The following is a 17,460-nucleotide window of genomic DNA, read 5'->3' on the forward strand; positions in this document are numbered from 1 at the left end:
ACTCATTTGCATTTAATAAACCTTTTCGCTTATCCACACCACATCACCCTCACTAGACCGAAGTGCTCACAGCACGGTAACATCCTTTGGCTCCATCCCATCCTCCTGCATGACAGATACTCCATAAATAAATGTACAACTGCAACAGGAGGTGTCAGGAGGGAAGAAAGGGATCGTTTCAGATTCTAGGTAGTGTTTAAGAATCAGAAAGCAATGAACTCAGTAGACACTATTACCACTGTAACTATGTCTCCCTCATAATGCAAGTTATAAACACATTATAGATCTGTCTACGGAAAGTACAATTTCTTAAAGCAATGTCACTATTGACAATTAAATACAGGACTGATGCAGCCATACTCTCACACAGAGTAGGAACTCAAAAAATTTCCATGGAGCTGATCATGATGGCGGTACTCAGCATTATAAACAGAGGATCATCAGGGTAACATTTATTCCCTACCCCTTACATGAACTGATAAAGCCCCTTGCCTCTGTTTCGGAATGGGATCTTTTCTGTGTGTTTTTCCAAGAGCATTTTAGAGACAACTGTGAACAACAATTATTTTCACCACTTACTCTAACACAGCTCACCCAGAGAAAGTAAGCTGATGTTGATTATTTTGATCTAGGTCAACAATCCTCAACTGGGGGTGATTTGCAATGTCTGAAGACATTTGTGGTTGGCACACTGGAGGGCCGGTGTTACTGGCATCTTGTGGGTAGAGGCCAGGGATGCGGCTCAATATCCTACAGGACAGCCCCCCCATGACAAAGGGTTATCCAGCCCAAAACAGTGCCGAGGTTGAGAAGCCCTGGTCTAAAGAATCATTCTGCCCCCAATCCTCTCACTGAGATTATTAAGGTTAAAGTCCTGACTATATTATGTGCAATATGCTTCTGACTCCCTTTGCTTTGCTGCTGACGGAATCCACTCTGTAAGTTTTCCTTCCTCATACAAACTGCCAGTCTCCGTGTTCTTGGCTGTTGCTAATAAGAAGGCAAATTATTATTCTGGACAGTCACTTCTTTGACAAACATCTAATTCAAAGAATAATGCCACCACCACCAAAAATTCAATTCAAAACTGGAATTCAACAGTGACAATGATTCTTTAACCTGAATAAGAGGCGACTCAAAATTACATTTTTTTTTATTTTGAAAAACAGCCTTTGTTTAAAAATTTAGAAAGTTGGACTTACTCTCCTGTAGGCTCCAGTTCACTGATCTCAAACCAAACCAGAAGATCATACTTGCTCATGCTCTGGCCAAGGCTGGTTTTGCTCATGGTGTTTAACTTGGTGGCTGGAACTTTTAAAAGTTTTTAGAAAATATCAAAATATGGTCCCAGTCTACTTAGTAAAAGCATAAGCTCTTCAAGGACACACTTGGGAAAGGTAACAAGAGTCGGGGTGAGATTTCAACATAGAAGACCTAGATAAACGTCACCATCAACAACATCAGTGCCTCTAAATTCAGAGAACTGGGAAAATGGAGAGTTGGAATCTTTCTCCCTCTCACCAAACAGTATATCTAATAACAAGAAAACAGATTTTGTGCAGAGTAAATGTGCTCATAAAACCATTCAAAAACCTTCCTTAGACTCTCCTATTCTGTGGCATGTTGAGCATGGAAATGATGTGGGAGAGACAGTGTGGGCAGAGCCTCACACCTCACAGGGTCTCCTCAAAGCTGGAGTGCATGAGGGAAGACCCATGCTCCAGCCCAGTGGTTCCCAAACCTCCCTGCACATGGGATCTTTAAGCAGAGCCCAGGCAATTAAATGACAATCTCTATGGGTGGGACCCAGTCCTCTGAGAGGACTGAAACCCTTTCAGATGATTCCAATGTGCCCATTCTCTGCTCAGAACCTGGGAGCACTGGAATGGGAATCCATTGACTTGGGATCTACTACTATTCAACCGCTGACTACTAGGCGACTTTGGTTGAGTCGCTTAATCTCTGGAAGTAGGTCTCCTCATCTACAAAAAGTAAATTAGAATATTTAGCCTGCAATCTTGAACAGGTATCATGATGACCCACTGACACGAGGGATCTGGAAGGGCCTCATGACTCACACAGCCCTAGTCAAATGTTAGCCTATTTGCACTATTCACTCCAGCTGAATTCCACATGAGCTGGTGCTGCTAGTCAAGAAAAAATTAGTGTCATTGATTCTGGCGGTCATCTGAGGGCCAAAAAGCAAAATCAGAAGTATTAAAAACAAACAAACAAAAAAACCCCAACCCACCCACTGGTAAAAATCTTTAAAATTAAAGAACCATTGCAGAGAATCCAAGTGAACAAACATAAGGAGATTCCACAACCCCTCCCCCCACCAGGGTGATGTGAAAGAGGCTCAAGGAGAGAAGGTGTGTCCTCACATCTCTCCCAAGGAAACATATTCTTGCCAATGTGCTAGACCCTAGATCCAGTTCAAGCAGCAAACAGCAATGCCAGTATTTCCTACACAGAGAGCCAGGCTTTAGGCTAAGCCCCTGAGGATGGTTCTACACCTAAGGCAGAGCTAAGTCAGCTACTAACCATCTCGTTTGGGTGCCCTCTCACTCTGGCAGCCTGGCACTGGCAGAGAGAGAAAAGACGGCCCTGGGTCCGCCCCATCCTGGAAGGTGGCAACAGCGGAGGAAGCAAGTGCGTTGGCATGCTCGGAAAACGCGTCCAACACATGCACATTCACATAGTCAGCTATGAGAAATCGAACCAGTTCAATCTTTCTCTCATGGTCTGAAGGCCGGATGGAGAGCAGGAATACAGAGGTGGACAAGTACAGGGTAGGGGGGGGAAGGTGGCAAGTGGGCAATGAGGAAAAAGGATGAAAATAAAGAAAAAGCAAAACAAGATGAATGAACATGCAGAATACATTTGGTACGCAAAGAAATGCCCAGTCACCCAACAGTTAGAAGGAGTTACATATAAAGCAGAGAGATTTAGGAACAGGTATCGTGATGACCCACTGACACGAGGGATCTAGAGGGGCCTCATGACTCACACAGCCCTAGTCAAATGTTAGCCTATTTGCACTATTCACTTCAGCTGAATTCCACATGAGCTGGTGCTGCTCAAGAAAAAATTAGTGTCACTGATTCTGGCGGTCATCTGAGGGCCAAAAAGCAAAATCAGAAGTATTAAAAACAAACAAAAAAACCCCAACCCACCTACTGGTAAAAATCTTTAAAATTAAAGAACCATTGCTTATGGTTCTTTAGGGAGCTTATCAAAATCTGCGATAAGAAGACCAGAAAGTTGGCAGGGAAGGAGCCCTATCGTTTCTTACTTCTTATTTAAATTAGGAACCAAGAATTCCAGTTCCTGCTAGACACGGGAATATGGAAGGATACACAGGAGTGGAGTGGGCATGTAAAAATGGTTTCTGTCTGAAAAGCCATCCGAATAAGAGCCCCGTCACCCAGAGAAGGGCTCACCTGGCTTGGAGAGCGGCATGGGAGGAGGGAAGAAGCGACGAGATGGCTGAGGCGGGCTGCAAAGGAAGGAAACAAAGTTCAAGGCTGAGAAAGGGTCTCATGTTGACATTAATGGCATGTTTAAATCCCCTCTAGAAACAGATCATTTGCACTTTCAGATAAGGCATAATATCAGACACCAGACATAATCCCACATAGTCAAACTGAGGCTCAGATATTTTAATGAAAGTCCCCTGTGGGTCCTAGCTAATAAGTGAAATATGAGAAATTTTCTGTTAACACTGACACTCTGCCATCACCCAGAAGCCCCCGTCGTTGCTCTCTTCACCAACTGTGATGTCTCCACTTATAGCTCATGCTTCCTGAAGTTCTGGGTAGTGAGGAACAATTACACACAATCCTTGTGTCTTATCACCTCACTTTCTATCCTGTTCAAAGTCTCTTCCTACAAAAGAGATGGTACGCCAGGTTAGCTGGGCAAAATTCAACGTGCTTTACCTATAGTTAGTGGTTCCGTGGCTTAGAAAAAAGGTGGTGATGTTTCTAAAGAGGGAACATCAGGTAACAGAGAAAACTGTTCTTCAGTTATCTTAATCCCTTAAAAGATTTCTTCCTTCCGGACAAGTGGCAGTAAGAGTAACAAGAGCAACAACAGAATCTTTGCTTATCTGGTTCAAACCTGTTAAGTTCCTGTCCTTGCAGATGAAGTGGGTGCTGCTGATAATGCCCGAAGACTTCAAATACTATCGGTTTGGTTTTGATATAGTCCACAAATGATTCAGTGACCTCCACTGCAATCTAATAAGGAATAAAGCCAAGCTAGATTAGGGAAAAATTTACTATAACAAACACACATGTTTGCTGCAATCAGAATTTTAGCACTTTTGAGGAGCCAGTATGAGCTGGGTATTTGACTCAGCAGGCCTCCCACACCAAGACAGGGGCTCCTCCCTGGTTTTCATTCTAAAGCAACTTCACCAAGCTCCAGGCCTTCAAGACCTTCCATCATCTGCCCCACCTGCTGCCCTTCACACACTTACTGTCTGGGCACAAATTCACCTGCTGCTCCTCTTGCCTGTGCTTCGCTCCCCTGTGGTGCCTGGGGACTGGACCAGGCAACAGCTCTGCCTGGAAGGCCTGCCCCCGTCTCTGTACTTCTAAGTCATTTCCATACTTCAAGGCCCCCATTTAATAGTAACAACAGTGAGAAAAACATGACTGTTGACCAGGCACCAGGTACAATACCAAGTTTGACCCACCTTTTCTTATTACACTATATGCTTCAGGAAGTTCCCCACCTTTCTCCACCCAACATAACTTAAATTAATGGAAATTTCCATTAATGGAAATAACCTTCCCTTCTTTCTACTCCCTTTGCATTTAAGGAATACCTTTCTGGATCGTGTGCTACTGCTGTTTAAATATTCATTTTATTTCCCCTAAGCTCTTCGGGGGCATGATCCTCTGTGATTCATCCTTACTCCCCAGACATGTCAGGCACAGTCCTTGTGCACATTATCCCAGTGAGTATTTATCAGATACGTGCATGCTTATATTCATGCAATTAAACCTAAAAAAGAAAAGTTTTGTGTTTGCTGTTCCATTTTCAGTGTTGTCCTTTCTGCCTGCACTTTAGATAGTGGATATGGTTAGCAAGAGAATTAGAGTGTTTCATGTCATGGTGAAGATCCTGGATACCAGAGCCACATTGCTCTGGGCTTAAACCCCATCTCCGCCTCTTCCTAACTCTGTCCCCCTGGTGAGTGACTTTAACTGTTCTGTGCCTGTTATCTCAGCTGTCATATGGGGGTTATGAGGGTCTATACTATAAAGGTAAGGAGTAAATGAATGAAGACACAAAAAAGGCATTTGGAACAGTGACTGACACGAAATAAGCTCTCAAAGAATGTTAGCTATTGTGATGAGGATGATGACTTTGAACAGAGTTTGGGTGACCCTTCCTAGAAGAGACGGAAGGCCAGTTGTCTTATTCCACAAATGAGAGCTCTAAGGGGCAGTCATGGATTCATCATACTATCAGCTGCAAGGAAAAGAGACTGAATCTTAATTTAGCTACAAAAGATCATTTTAATTTTTTCTACAACTGAGCAATCTAAGTATCTTATAGTTTAAAGGACAATACATTAACTTTAACAAAACTCATATTAAATGCACTTATTTTTCTAGGATGGAAACACTAAAACCAACTCACTGCATTCAAACTGATGGAACATTTTATTGGCAGCCCAACCCCCACACACTCATGGGGCCCACTGTAACTCCGAGAAGGCTGGCCACTCAGTCCACTGAGGATTACCTCACCGCTCTGGCCACTCCCTCCATTGTCTATTTTCACCACAAAGCAGCTTGGATAATCCTCCTTCCAGGGCTGAGAAAGCCAAAGGCCACCCACACAGGATGACTGCCTAACACTGGCCTCTCAGACAGCCCCCAGACCTGCAATGCGTTTGGCAAAAACGTCCATGTCACTTACATTCTGCACGTGATAAAAGCCCAGAGGACTTCCTCTGCCGTTGTTTTTGAGGGGTTCAGTGGAGAATGCTTCGTCATGGCGATGCAAAAAGCTTAATTAAAAAAATAAGACACATGAACTTCGCATTACACAATTTCATCAAGATCTATGTTTTAAGAACCTGACTTGGAGGGGTGCTTGGGTGGCTTAGTCAGTTAAAACGTCTGACTCTTGATTTCAGCTCAGGTCATGATCTCGGGGTCGTGAGACAGAGGCCTGAGCTGGGCAGGGAGCCTGCTTAAGAGTCTCTCTTTCTCTCCTTCTGTCCCCTCCGACCACCCCGCTTAAAAAAAAAAAAAAAGAACCTGACTTGGAAAGAAGCAGCCTACTTAAGCACAGTCTTTAACTGAACCAAGTAATTTGTAGTTCCTTGTAATAATACATTTTCCATTATCACTCAAACAGCATTTTAGATTTTATTTCAAAAATGACTGAAAGATAACTGACCCTGACCACTTAGCTATGTGGACACATATGCAAGAGTATCTCAGAGAGCATCAAGAGTGAATTCAGTGAATTCCTGTTTCTTTGTAGGAACATTTTTTACTGAGAATAAAAATTATGAAATCATTTTGTGCAGAAAAGATCTGGCAGATTCAAGCTTCCATAAGGTAGTATGAAAGCCTGTTAGTGTTCTTGCCTAGGAGAGTCTCTGATGACCTGCAAAGATTAGATTTAAATGTCACCTCTTCCAGGAAGTCTTCCCTAACTCACCCAAACAGTTGTGTCTTCCCACAGCACCAGGGACCCATTTCTCTTCAATAGCAATGGTTTCACTCCTTTTTTTTTTTTTAAAGATTTTATTTATTTATTTGACAGAGAGAGACACAGCGAGAGAGGGAACACAAGCAGGGGGAGTAGGAAAGAGAGAAGCAGGCTTCCCGCCGAGCAGGGAGCCCGATGCGGGGCTCAATCCCAGGACCCTGAGATCATGACCTGAGCTGAAGGCAGTCGCTTAACCAACTGAGCCACCCAGGCGCCCCGCAATGGTTTCACTTTATGATAATGTATTTATATGCCTGTCTCCCCGAAAGACAGCGAGTATCTCCTATAGTTCTCCAGATATAGAAGATACTTCTGAGATACTTGTGAGGCAACAGACTATGTTTATTTATTCTCACAGATAGTGAGTTTTTACTTCTCTCTCCCTATTAGTCTGAAATAAACAGAAGTAGAAAATTAAAGAATACTGAATACAAAGATTTACTCCCAGACAGAAATATCCATCAGAAGGACATCCCACACCCCACAAGAGAAAAGGGGGAAAAAGGGAATACTTTGCATAGGGTAGAGAAACCAGGATTATGAACTCCCTGTCTTCCAAATCAGTTCACTGAGTCTGAGGACAGTGGAGTGCTCTTGTCCCACATTCCCCATCCCAGATGCCACCTGTATGAGCACCGAAGCAGTCTGTACTACACGTACCTTCTATTTGCTTTCTTTCCTCTCATTCTTCTTACCCCCCGCCCCCCTCCTTTTTATTCTTTTTTTTTTTCTTCAAGATTTTATTTATTTGAGAGAGGGAGAGAGCTCATGAGAGAGCACGACCCAAGCTGAAGGCCGACGTTCAACCGACTGAGCCACCCAGGTGCCCCTCTCCTTCTTGTTATTTCTTACTCTTTTTTTTCCTCTCCAGACCGTAAGCTGTTTATGCCGGGGGCATTACTTGATTTGTGATCTACACTCCTCCAATGCTCTGCTTAGAGCAGGTACAAATATCCTGGGGTTCCACAATGGTGATGCATGAAATCATTCATACTGCCCGACAGCTGCGTCTTCTCTACACAGGCCAGATGAGAGTTTGTAAAAGCTCAAGAAGAATCTGGCCCTTCTTTCAATATGAGTCAACATTCCGTCTTTTTTTTTTTTTTTTAAAGATTTTATTTATTTATTTGACAGAGACACAGCGAGAGAGGGAACACAAGCAGGGGGAGTGGGAAAGGGAGAAGCAGGCTTCCCGCCGAGCAGGGAGCCCGATGTGGGACTCGATCCCAGAATCCTGGGATCATGACCTGAGCCGAAGGCAGACTCTTAACGACTGAGCCACCCAGGCGCCCTCAACATTCCGTCTTCTCCACAGCTGACACCAGGTGGAGATGCTGCTCTCTTGCTGGAGATTTTAGGACAAAAGATCAACGTAACATTACTGGCATTTCACATGCCAGTTAACCAAGTAGGTCTTTTCCATAAAATATTTCAGTTGCAGGGCGCCTGGGTGGCTCAGTCGGTTAAGCCTTCAGCTCAGGTAATGATCTCGGGGTCCTGGGATTGAGCCCCACGTTAGGTTCCCTGCTCAGTGGGGAGTCTGCTTCTCCCCTTCCCTCTGCCCCTCCCCCCTGCTCATTCCCTCTCTCTCAAATAAATAAAATCTTTAAAAAAATATTTCAGTTGCCTAACTGGTATAATAATGAAAGCTCAAAGCAACTGGATCATCTAGCCAACTCCATCCCCCAACGTTAACTTAGGGCTGCTAGTGAAAACACACTGAATGGGCAAAATCAACACTGGATAGATAATACTTCAACAACAACTGTGAGTCATAGCAAATTATATTATTGGCTTACTATGCAGTAATCACATTTGATTCGGGACTTGGCTAAAATCTCCATAAAGGCAGTGCTTTGTCAACTGTATTAGGACCCCTAGAAGGCAGAGAGGCACATTCTGAGAGGGATGGCAGAACTCTAGAGCAACCTCCTGGTGGCGCCAGGGGCCAACTGCAGACTTCAGGAAGGAGGCTCGTGAGACAGCACTCTCTTGTACTGTGGCCCTTCATAAGTACTAAAGAGATCCACTGATGTCTGGAGGTATTAAAACTTAAGACTGTCAATAAAAGTGTTTTCCAAGGGGGGGGTCATGAGAAGAAAAACTCCAGAGTTCCAGAGGGTTATAGGATAGAAAGAGCTTGTAAGTGGCTAAGGAATGAAACCTGTCATATCTTTTCTACATACTATTCTTCAGTTGACGTGGAATTTTACTCTAATTTATTTGTTTCCCCCCCCCCCCCAAGTATTGAACAGGCACAATTGGTAGCTGGATAATTCATGGCCTTCAGACTTGTTTATTAGTAAGATATTTCCCCATGAAGAGCATTAAAAAGATGAATAAACAGGCTTATCTACATCCGATCCTATATTTCCAGCAGAGGAGGACAGGCCACAGTGTCCAGATACAGAAGATACTCCTGAAATATCTGTGTGGTCAAAATGGCAATACCAGACTGCTTCCTGTTGCTTTTTCGGCAGAGACAGTACAGAAAGAAATGCAAATGCTTGGTAAAGCAGTTGACAAAGACCAACTTACACCAAATTACTCCCCATATAAACCTCTTAGCAGGATACATGGTCACACTCCTCCCCACAGCAAATTCTATTTCATACCATTTTAGGTTTCTGGTTCTTATTCCCCCCTGGAGTGAAGAAAGCTGTTTTATTTCGGAAACTGGTAGTAGTTTCCCTCTTGAGAGTGTTAACACCTCACGTATGATAAGTAAAGCACTGGGTGGTGCACAAAGGATGTCACCTGGGTCAACAGCTAGGTAGGCAGGCAGAGGTGGGCTTACTTGAACTGACAGAAGATATCTGCATACTCGGGGAGGATCCCACTGGCCTGTAGCACAGTTACTCGGAAAGTGAAGGCACTGCCCAGTTTCAGGTGGCTGCCGATCTCTTCAGAAAACCCTTCCATGACCATCTTACCATCCAGCAAAGTGCCTGACTTCAAATCTAAAGAGGGTCAAATGAACACACATATGGTTCAAATATGGCACAGAACACCTTTCAAAGAGGAGAGAGGAGGGCATTCTTTCCATTCCTAGTTGATGAAAGCAACTATCTCCCTTGACGGTGGTCAATATTTTGCCCTCTTTGAGAATGTCCCCAGTCCCCCCAGTCACAGTAAACTCTGTCTACGTACCTAAGTCATTCATTCGATTGATTTCTTCTGGAGGAGTGATGACCTCAGAACTCTGACCCTGTCCTTCCACAATCCTCAGTTCCTCCAAGGATAGACCAGAACGAGTCATTGCAACTGAAGAAAAGTCATTCTGAAAACAAGGCAGGAACAGGTAGATGATCAAGTAGCACAACAGCTTATTTCCCTCAATCTCCTTACTTAATGTCTATTTGCCCAACAAGCAACAGTGACTGGAAAATTATGTGGATTAAGAGCTGCCTGAGAAAAGGCAATACAATAAAATATAAGTAAGGACCTTTACCTCTGTAATTGTTAGACATGCCCTGTGTTCTATGGAACGAGCCCATAGTTATCTGTCTTTTGTAGTTCTAGGTAGAAGAATTGTTTCCTAGTGAACGTCCTCCTTATAAACCTGTCTTCTACTTTCTCCTTCTATGAGTTTTTCTCTCCCTGTAAGGCTTCTCACCTGATTAAAGTACTCGTTATCAAAAGATATTTTAGCTGTTCCTGATTGTCGAATTCCGGAACCATAATCAGGAGCTTCTTCATCCGCTAAGTAGAAAACAACAACAAAAAAGAGAAGGATCAAATGAGACTACATATGGCCCAGATGAATGGCTCTTGTTGGATTATGAGATAAACAGGAAAGTAGCGGAGTGTTCCGGTTCGAGGACTTTAGTAAAAGGAGATGCTAAAGAACAATCTTTTGCTTCAGAAAGGAAAAGCCAGAAGCAGCAAAGTCACAGGGGCTGCTCCCAACTCTACTCAGGTATATTTACCAACCTGCTTAGCTCAAATGAGACTAGTTAATAAAAAATTGGTTTTATTCTTGCTATTGTTCAAATGTATACCTAGAAACACTGATCCTCACTTGGCAAGATGATGCTCAATACCACCCAACAAATATTTGAAGGTACTCGACTGTACTTGCACAAACTTCCATAAACTCAACCCTGGTGATCGTGCCACAGATTTCCACAGGGAACAGCTGAGAGGTCACTCCATACCGTATGGCATTTGGAAATTAAAAGAGAAAAATTACAGGAAATGGCCACATTCTTTCCTCAGAATGTAGGCTGGATCATGGAGAAGTGTAAAATATCAGAATCTTGATCCATAAACAACAAAACAGTAAAGGACAGAAATGTCTGGTACAAGTTCCATGAGAGAAAATTAAGCAAGAAAAAGTCCTGAATATCTTTTGTTACTTCTGAAGCAGTTTTATAAAAGACTTCCGTAAGAGTTGTTCTTTATGTTAAAGGAAATCCCTTCATCCCATTACTCCAAAATAGCTGTGGCCCAGACTAAACAGAATCTATTTATGATACTGGGGAATAATAACTAAAAGGAAGCAATAAAAGCTTTCTCCACGACAGACAAGCCATCATGCAAAAGAACTGGCCTGCTTTGTCCCTAGGCAAAGAATCCAAAGCTCTCACCCGGAAGAGGGTCACCTACCTGCAATGGCCTGCACAGCCACACGTAGAAATCCCCGCACTTCACCTTTCTCACTGACAATGGCCACCCTATGAATCAGGGGCACAGGATACAGCAGGTTGCTCAGGTAAACAAATGCCCTAGAGACAGAAACCGGGAGACAAACATCTGAGCACCCTGCAGACAGAGAAGCTGGCTTTCAGATTTCCAGAGAATACCTTCAGGGTTTCTGGGCCCTGTCTTAAGGCCACCTTTCTGTTCTGCACTACCAGACTGCTTCCTGTTGCTTTTTTGGCAGAGACAATACAGAAAGAAATGCAAATGCTTGGTAAAGCAGTCGACAAAGACCAACTTACACCAAATTACTCTCTATAAAAATAACCAGTTAAAAAACAAAATGACTAGTGTAGATAGAAGAGTAACAATTGGAAATAGACTTTCAAGATGACTGTCCTATGGATACTGCTAAGGGTGGAGAAAAGGGAACCCACTAAAGAACTTAACCTTTTAACATAATGGCGTTTTATTTCTGCCAAGAGATAAAACAGAAATCAGGAGACAAAAAAGGCAGGAGATGTGCCTGAAATACAGTTAATAACTCTAAAATAGATTTCAAGTCACAGCATTATGGAAATGCTCTAGGAAATGACTATTATTTTCAGGCAAGTGACTGACACATACGAGCAGAGAGGTTTTGTAGCCAGAAGTTTCTGAGTAACAAGCTTATAGGAGACTCTGGCTGGACACGGAGACAAATATCCAGGAAGAAAAAGATAGCTCATCCCTAAAGGACTTCTTTTGTTCCTGGAGTCCAAAACTTAACTCAGAAATGGAAACACAAAAGGGAAGTTATAGACCTAATATCGTCTATTTCAAACAAACTAGCAGACTCCCATCACATTTGTACTCTTTTTACTTCTTTCATTATTTTGTATCTTTTTTTTTTTTTTTTAACAATAAAAAGGTCATCACAAAGCTTAGGTATGTTCATTCCAATTAGTGGATGTGATACAGAATCTAGTTCCGACTGTTACTCTTGTCTTCCCACTGGGTATATGCTGATCTTTGAACACAAGGCAAGACAAAGAGTAAACATTTGCACCAAGAAATCAAACATAACTGAACGTGACACATATGCCTGTCTGCTTCTTTTCCTGTTCTGAATCTACATTAGAACAAAGAGAAATGGGAAGATGGAGTGGATTTGTGGGATTTCAACTCAAAGTAATGAAAAAAATACTGAAAACAGACAAAATACACCACAGAAAAACATGTTAATAAAACTTTAAGAACATAAATGAAATGTGAATGAAAAGCATAACAAAAATAACTGTAAGTAAAACACTGAATCAGATCAAATGAAGTCTACTTCCCTTTCAGTCTGCTCCAAAGGTAGGGAAGGAAATGCTAAGAAACAGAGGGTTAAAGCTTTGTTGCATAAAAATTAAAAAATGAAAAGTCTTCCAAAAAGGATTACAAACAAGACTCTCAAAAATCAGCTACTGTGACAGAGTTTAAAGACTAAGAATTTGGCATACAGTACCAAACAGACTGCTTCACTTCCCAAGTCAGCACCATACAGACCACCTTTGTCTCTTAATGGTATTCCAGCCACACGTGCTCACTTTCAATGCCTCACCATTACAGAGTCACCGCACATACTTGTCCCCTGCGTGGAGTCCTCCCTGAACTCTACTACCCACCCTCACGCCTCTGATTTCATATCTGCAGGTCTTATTCTGAACACTCTCATGACAGGATCCCCCAGTGTTAAGTGATCTCAGTAACATACATGATTCCATCATTGTTATGATTTTCATTTATGTGACTGTTTAATTTGTCTGTCTCACCCACCAGACTGCAAACCCGGGAGAGCAGGAATCATGTCTGATTTTGCTTGCCACTGTCTACAGAGGGTCTGGCATATTTATTGAGTAAATACACTCAACATTCAATCAATATGATTGAGCATGTATGTACATACGTGAACAGAAAATGATTTGTCCTCTATCTTTAAGTAGAAGTGGAACATTTTCCAGAAAAATGGGTTACAACAGAGGTAGAGAAGCAAAGCCATCCAACTTTATATACTAGGTTGATTTTTCTAAGATATACTCAAGATGGATATTAACTATAGAGAACATGTTTAGGTTCCTAACTATACTTAATTTGTATAGTTGTTTTTATACTTACACCAGGAATGCCTGTTTCTAATTTTCAAAAAGCTTCCCACTTGAAGGCATTGCGTATCATGTTCACACACGCATTACAACAAAGTACTGTTTGAGCACACATTAAAGACAAGAATCTCCTTTCCACCTATGGCAATGGTTATTCCAAAGGTGAAAGGACAGAAAGTATTCTTGTGTATTTCCCGTCTTAGAAAAGAGTCTTCTGTGATTCTCCGGCTATGCAACTGCACGGTCACTAGCCAGCTCTCCCTGTCCTGTTATCAGAAGACAGCCTTAGCCCAAAGTCAATGCCGTAGAAGTTCTCCTCTGAAATTTTTTAAGCTGGAATTTTTATAAATACTCTGCATTCTTGAGAGTCCTTATACTTTGACCTAGCAGACTGAAGGAGAACAGGAATGAGAGAGGGGAAGATGTAAAGGGTATATTAGCATAAGTTCTGTGAAGTTACATCAAAAGGGAAACAAATTTGGTCAACATAAAGATAAGACAAATCAGCCTAATTATGGTTCTAGTTAAAGAACACAATGTCGGTTCAGACTTAGATGTCAGGATAACCATCTTTTGCCCCCTTTTAACCCAGAAGACTAGCTTAAATATTTTACATTTCATCCCAAATTATGATGGATGGTTCATAACATCCCAGCATGCCATAAGAGAATAGCTAAAGGGACAAGCTCTTTTCATTTTCATATAAAAATTCACCAGAGGCAGCCAAGGCCAAGAAACAAAACCTACAAATGGAATTTCACAAGAAACTGGAAAATTTTACAAGTGAATTGTATTTGCAATTATGTGCCAATATGGGAAATCCAATCCTGTGAAATCACAAAAACAGGAAAGAAGTCACTTCTCTTACACATACAATGACCACTAATATCTGGGTGATGTTGCATAGTTATCAGTTTTGATTGTAGATGAGAAATGTAGTCAAGGGCGAAAAGTAAAGAGCTATCCTTCATTTTACTGATGGCCATGATTTCACCTCCTCCACTAACCTCTTCCTCGCAAGTTAAAGTTAAGTTTTGGAACCTGGGAAGCCGAACATATGGAAATTACTTGAAAATCAAAGCAGAGCTGATTGCTTTATACCTACACTTAATCTGATATGATTAAAATGAATAAAACAAGAGAGAAAATAATGCATGTATCTTAAGCCAGTGAATGTCCATATTAAGTGGGATTCTGACGTAAGTTCTCCATACAAATGACTCAAAATACAAATGCTTTGGAGAACTCTTAACCAGGATATTCACTTTGCTAGTGTGGATGACAGAATCTGACAGATAAAAAAGATCTTTAAGGCTCTCTGCTTTCCTACCTAACTCCTCATTTATACTTGAGAACCTGACAGGCCTCAGTTTCAGCTGAGCGGACGTTAGGCCTCAGACATCTCTTAGGGTCAGTGTTCTTCCCGATGTGCCATGTAAGATGAAGCTACATAGTCCTCCCTGTGCAATGGTGATAACACAGACGAGCAGCATTAGAAGCTGCGCAACTGGCACCAGGACCAAGCAGTTTATGAACAGAAACTTGGTTCTAACTTCCAACCGTTTTAGAATACACAGCCATAAAATAAGAAAAAGCACTATGGTCCCATTATTTGTACATAGAACTACTGTTCTCAGTTTTAATATAAATCAGCTTCTCCGAAATTCTAAGCATCTGTTCCTGGCAATACACCAACAGAAAACAATATTCATGGCTGCACAATCCCTTAATGTTTATTCATGGAAAAACTGAATAGATGTCCCTCCGGTATCATAAAACCCTGAGACTGTCTAATATTAAATTACAACCCATGGTCATAATTGAGGCTTTCATGTCTATCAGAGATCTTGCCTTTCCCTCTTTCCACCACAGTGATCATATGCTACCGTAGTTATTTAATTCTTGCCAGGTGACCAACGTCACACCATGAGCTCAGTGCTAGAACCTTACCTCCCTACCGGGTCAGGATACTTGCCACGCCTTAATTTTTAGAGAACTGGTGTTTATCTGTTTAACACTGGCATGATTCCCTCTTTTTAAAGGACTCAGCAATATGTGGTCCTAATGCACTATTAAGATCCAATTGCATACCTTAAAACCTGGACACACTTTTTGTTAATGCAGCATGTGCTGCACTGTTGAATTTGTAATAAAATTACTTCGGCATGAAGACTGGGTGTAGACAAAGACCCCAGTCCAAGGAGCATGCGCGTGAGAGCTCTGCATCACTGACAGATGGAGTCAAAGACAAGGCCTGTTTGGAAAACCAAACTTAACACACAAAGCAGTTTCATGTGGTGCTAAACAAATATCCACTGTTGATGGTGTCAATAGATAATTTTATGAGATTCATCATTATAAAACCTATAGGTAAAATTTTGGCAGAAGCCAAAGATCTACAGATAGGCTTAGTGAAACTGGCCAAAGAAAGACATCCATTTCAGACAAAAGGTAACTTCATGTTCCGGATTCTTTTTCTGACTCAAACTAAGTAAAAAATAAACCTAACACTACTCCTTTATATTTACTTATTTTTTAAGTAATCTCTACACCCAACTTGGGGCTCAAACTCACAACTCAGAGATCAAGAGTCACACACTCTATTGAGTGAGCCAGCCAGGCATCCCCTTTTTATTTATTTACTTACTTACTTACTTATTAAGATTTTATTTTTAAGTAACCTAACACTACTCCTGATTCCACTTTTGTCCTCTTGATTCCTGCTGGTGTTACACATCCTTTAGTCTAACCTTGGCCTTGCTCTGCTCTCCTTCTCATGTCATCCCCATATGCTTCTTCACTCACATTCCTACAAAAAGGAAGCATCAGAACATAGTAACATTCTTTGACCTTGTAACATTAGACTCTTAGCTTTAATTACTTTCTCCTCTGGGATTTTCTCCTTCAGAGGGAAAATATTGGGCGGTTTAAGACAGGGGTCCTCTGCGTAGAGCCTTCACACATTGCCGTACGCCATGCCAAGCAGAGTGCGTACCTCACAAACACTGCCTGAGGGCTCTCCCTCGCCAGATCAGCATGTCACAAACTGAATCTGCTAAGGTAAGATCATCCAAAATTGCACAAGGAGCCTCTTTAAAGCAAGAGCTGGTCCCTTTTTGCCCTTCTCACAATCACCTCACCAACCTTCCCACTAAAATGAACCATGGGGATCGGTCGTAAAACGGGTCATGCCCGTCACTGAAGAGATCTGATCCCTCCTCCGTCCCTGCGTCAGAGCCGGTGTCATCCACGAACGCCTCATCATCAAAATCCTCCATTTCATCTTGCTGCTCGTCAGCCAGCTCAGTGATGTCGGAATCGGCCGTGGAAAAAGTGGGGGAGGGTGTGCGGTCAGCAAGGCGCTCATTCACACAGCCGTGGAAAATGGGGGAGCTAGACACCAGGGAAGACGCCAAGGGACACAGCCAAGGAAGGAGAGAGGAATAGTTGGTTAAACAGGAAGCTATATGTGTCAACAGGACAGAACCCACTGGGGAATCAACACAATAAAAGCAAGTGGAAAAGCAAAAGGATAAAATGAGCATAAAACATCTGGTTCAGGTGAAAGGAAATAAGGACTGGTTCTTAGAATAAGAAAAGCAAAGGAAATACATGAGTAGAAGATCCAGATCCCAGGTAAATAGTGTGCTGTAAAAATGTTTATATTTTCCAGTTCACACAAAAGATCAGCAGCCAGGCCTCAAAGGAGCCACTCAACATTTGGTGAAATAAAAAAGGTGATCTTTATTCCAGTTTATTCCAGTTCCCATGTCATCTCGGAGCAGAAAACAAAATGGATGGAATGGTATATGGCAAAGCAAGTACGTGCCTTGCTTGGATAAGATGTGTTTGGCCAATTCAACTCTTTAGAAACACTCCACTACCAGAGTGAAATGGAACAGATTTAACTTCATTTCTACAAAATACTGTGACTTCAGCTCCTCCTTTCTTC

General features: G+C 42.1%; 1 protein-coding gene across 6 annotated transcripts in view; it reads right to left on the reverse strand.

The window, feature by feature from the left end:
• Positions 1-17,460, reverse strand: part of KIF1B (kinesin family member 1B) — a 142,869-nt gene that overhangs the window by 22,904 nt on the left and 102,505 nt on the right. For 4 of the 6 annotated variants that reach the window (XM_035019821.1, XM_035019819.1, XM_035019822.1 and 1 more), the window contains 9 exons: positions 16,653-16,901; positions 11,350-11,468; positions 10,358-10,443; positions 9,892-10,021; positions 9,539-9,701; positions 5,938-6,028; positions 4,123-4,241; positions 3,444-3,499; positions 1,203-1,311 (listed from right to left, as the gene is read on the reverse strand). In XM_035019821.1, coding sequence (XP_034875712.1) covers positions 1,203-1,311; positions 3,444-3,499; positions 4,123-4,241; positions 5,938-6,028; positions 9,539-9,701; positions 9,892-10,021; positions 10,358-10,443; positions 11,350-11,468; positions 16,653-16,901 — 1,122 coding nt within the window. The remainder of the gene's footprint in view (positions 1-1,202; positions 1,312-3,443; positions 3,500-4,122; positions 4,242-5,937; positions 6,029-9,538; positions 9,702-9,891; positions 10,022-10,357; positions 10,444-11,349; positions 11,469-16,652; positions 16,902-17,460) is intronic. The other 2 variants (XM_035019823.1, XM_035019824.1) reach the window with 1 other exon arrangement.

The sequence above is a fragment of the Mirounga leonina genome, unplaced genomic scaffold (assembly GCF_011800145.1).
Source record: "Mirounga leonina isolate KUSES-001 unplaced genomic scaffold, KU_Mleo_1.0 Mir_173, whole genome shotgun sequence".
NCBI lineage: Eukaryota > Metazoa > Chordata > Mammalia > Carnivora > Phocidae > Mirounga > Mirounga leonina.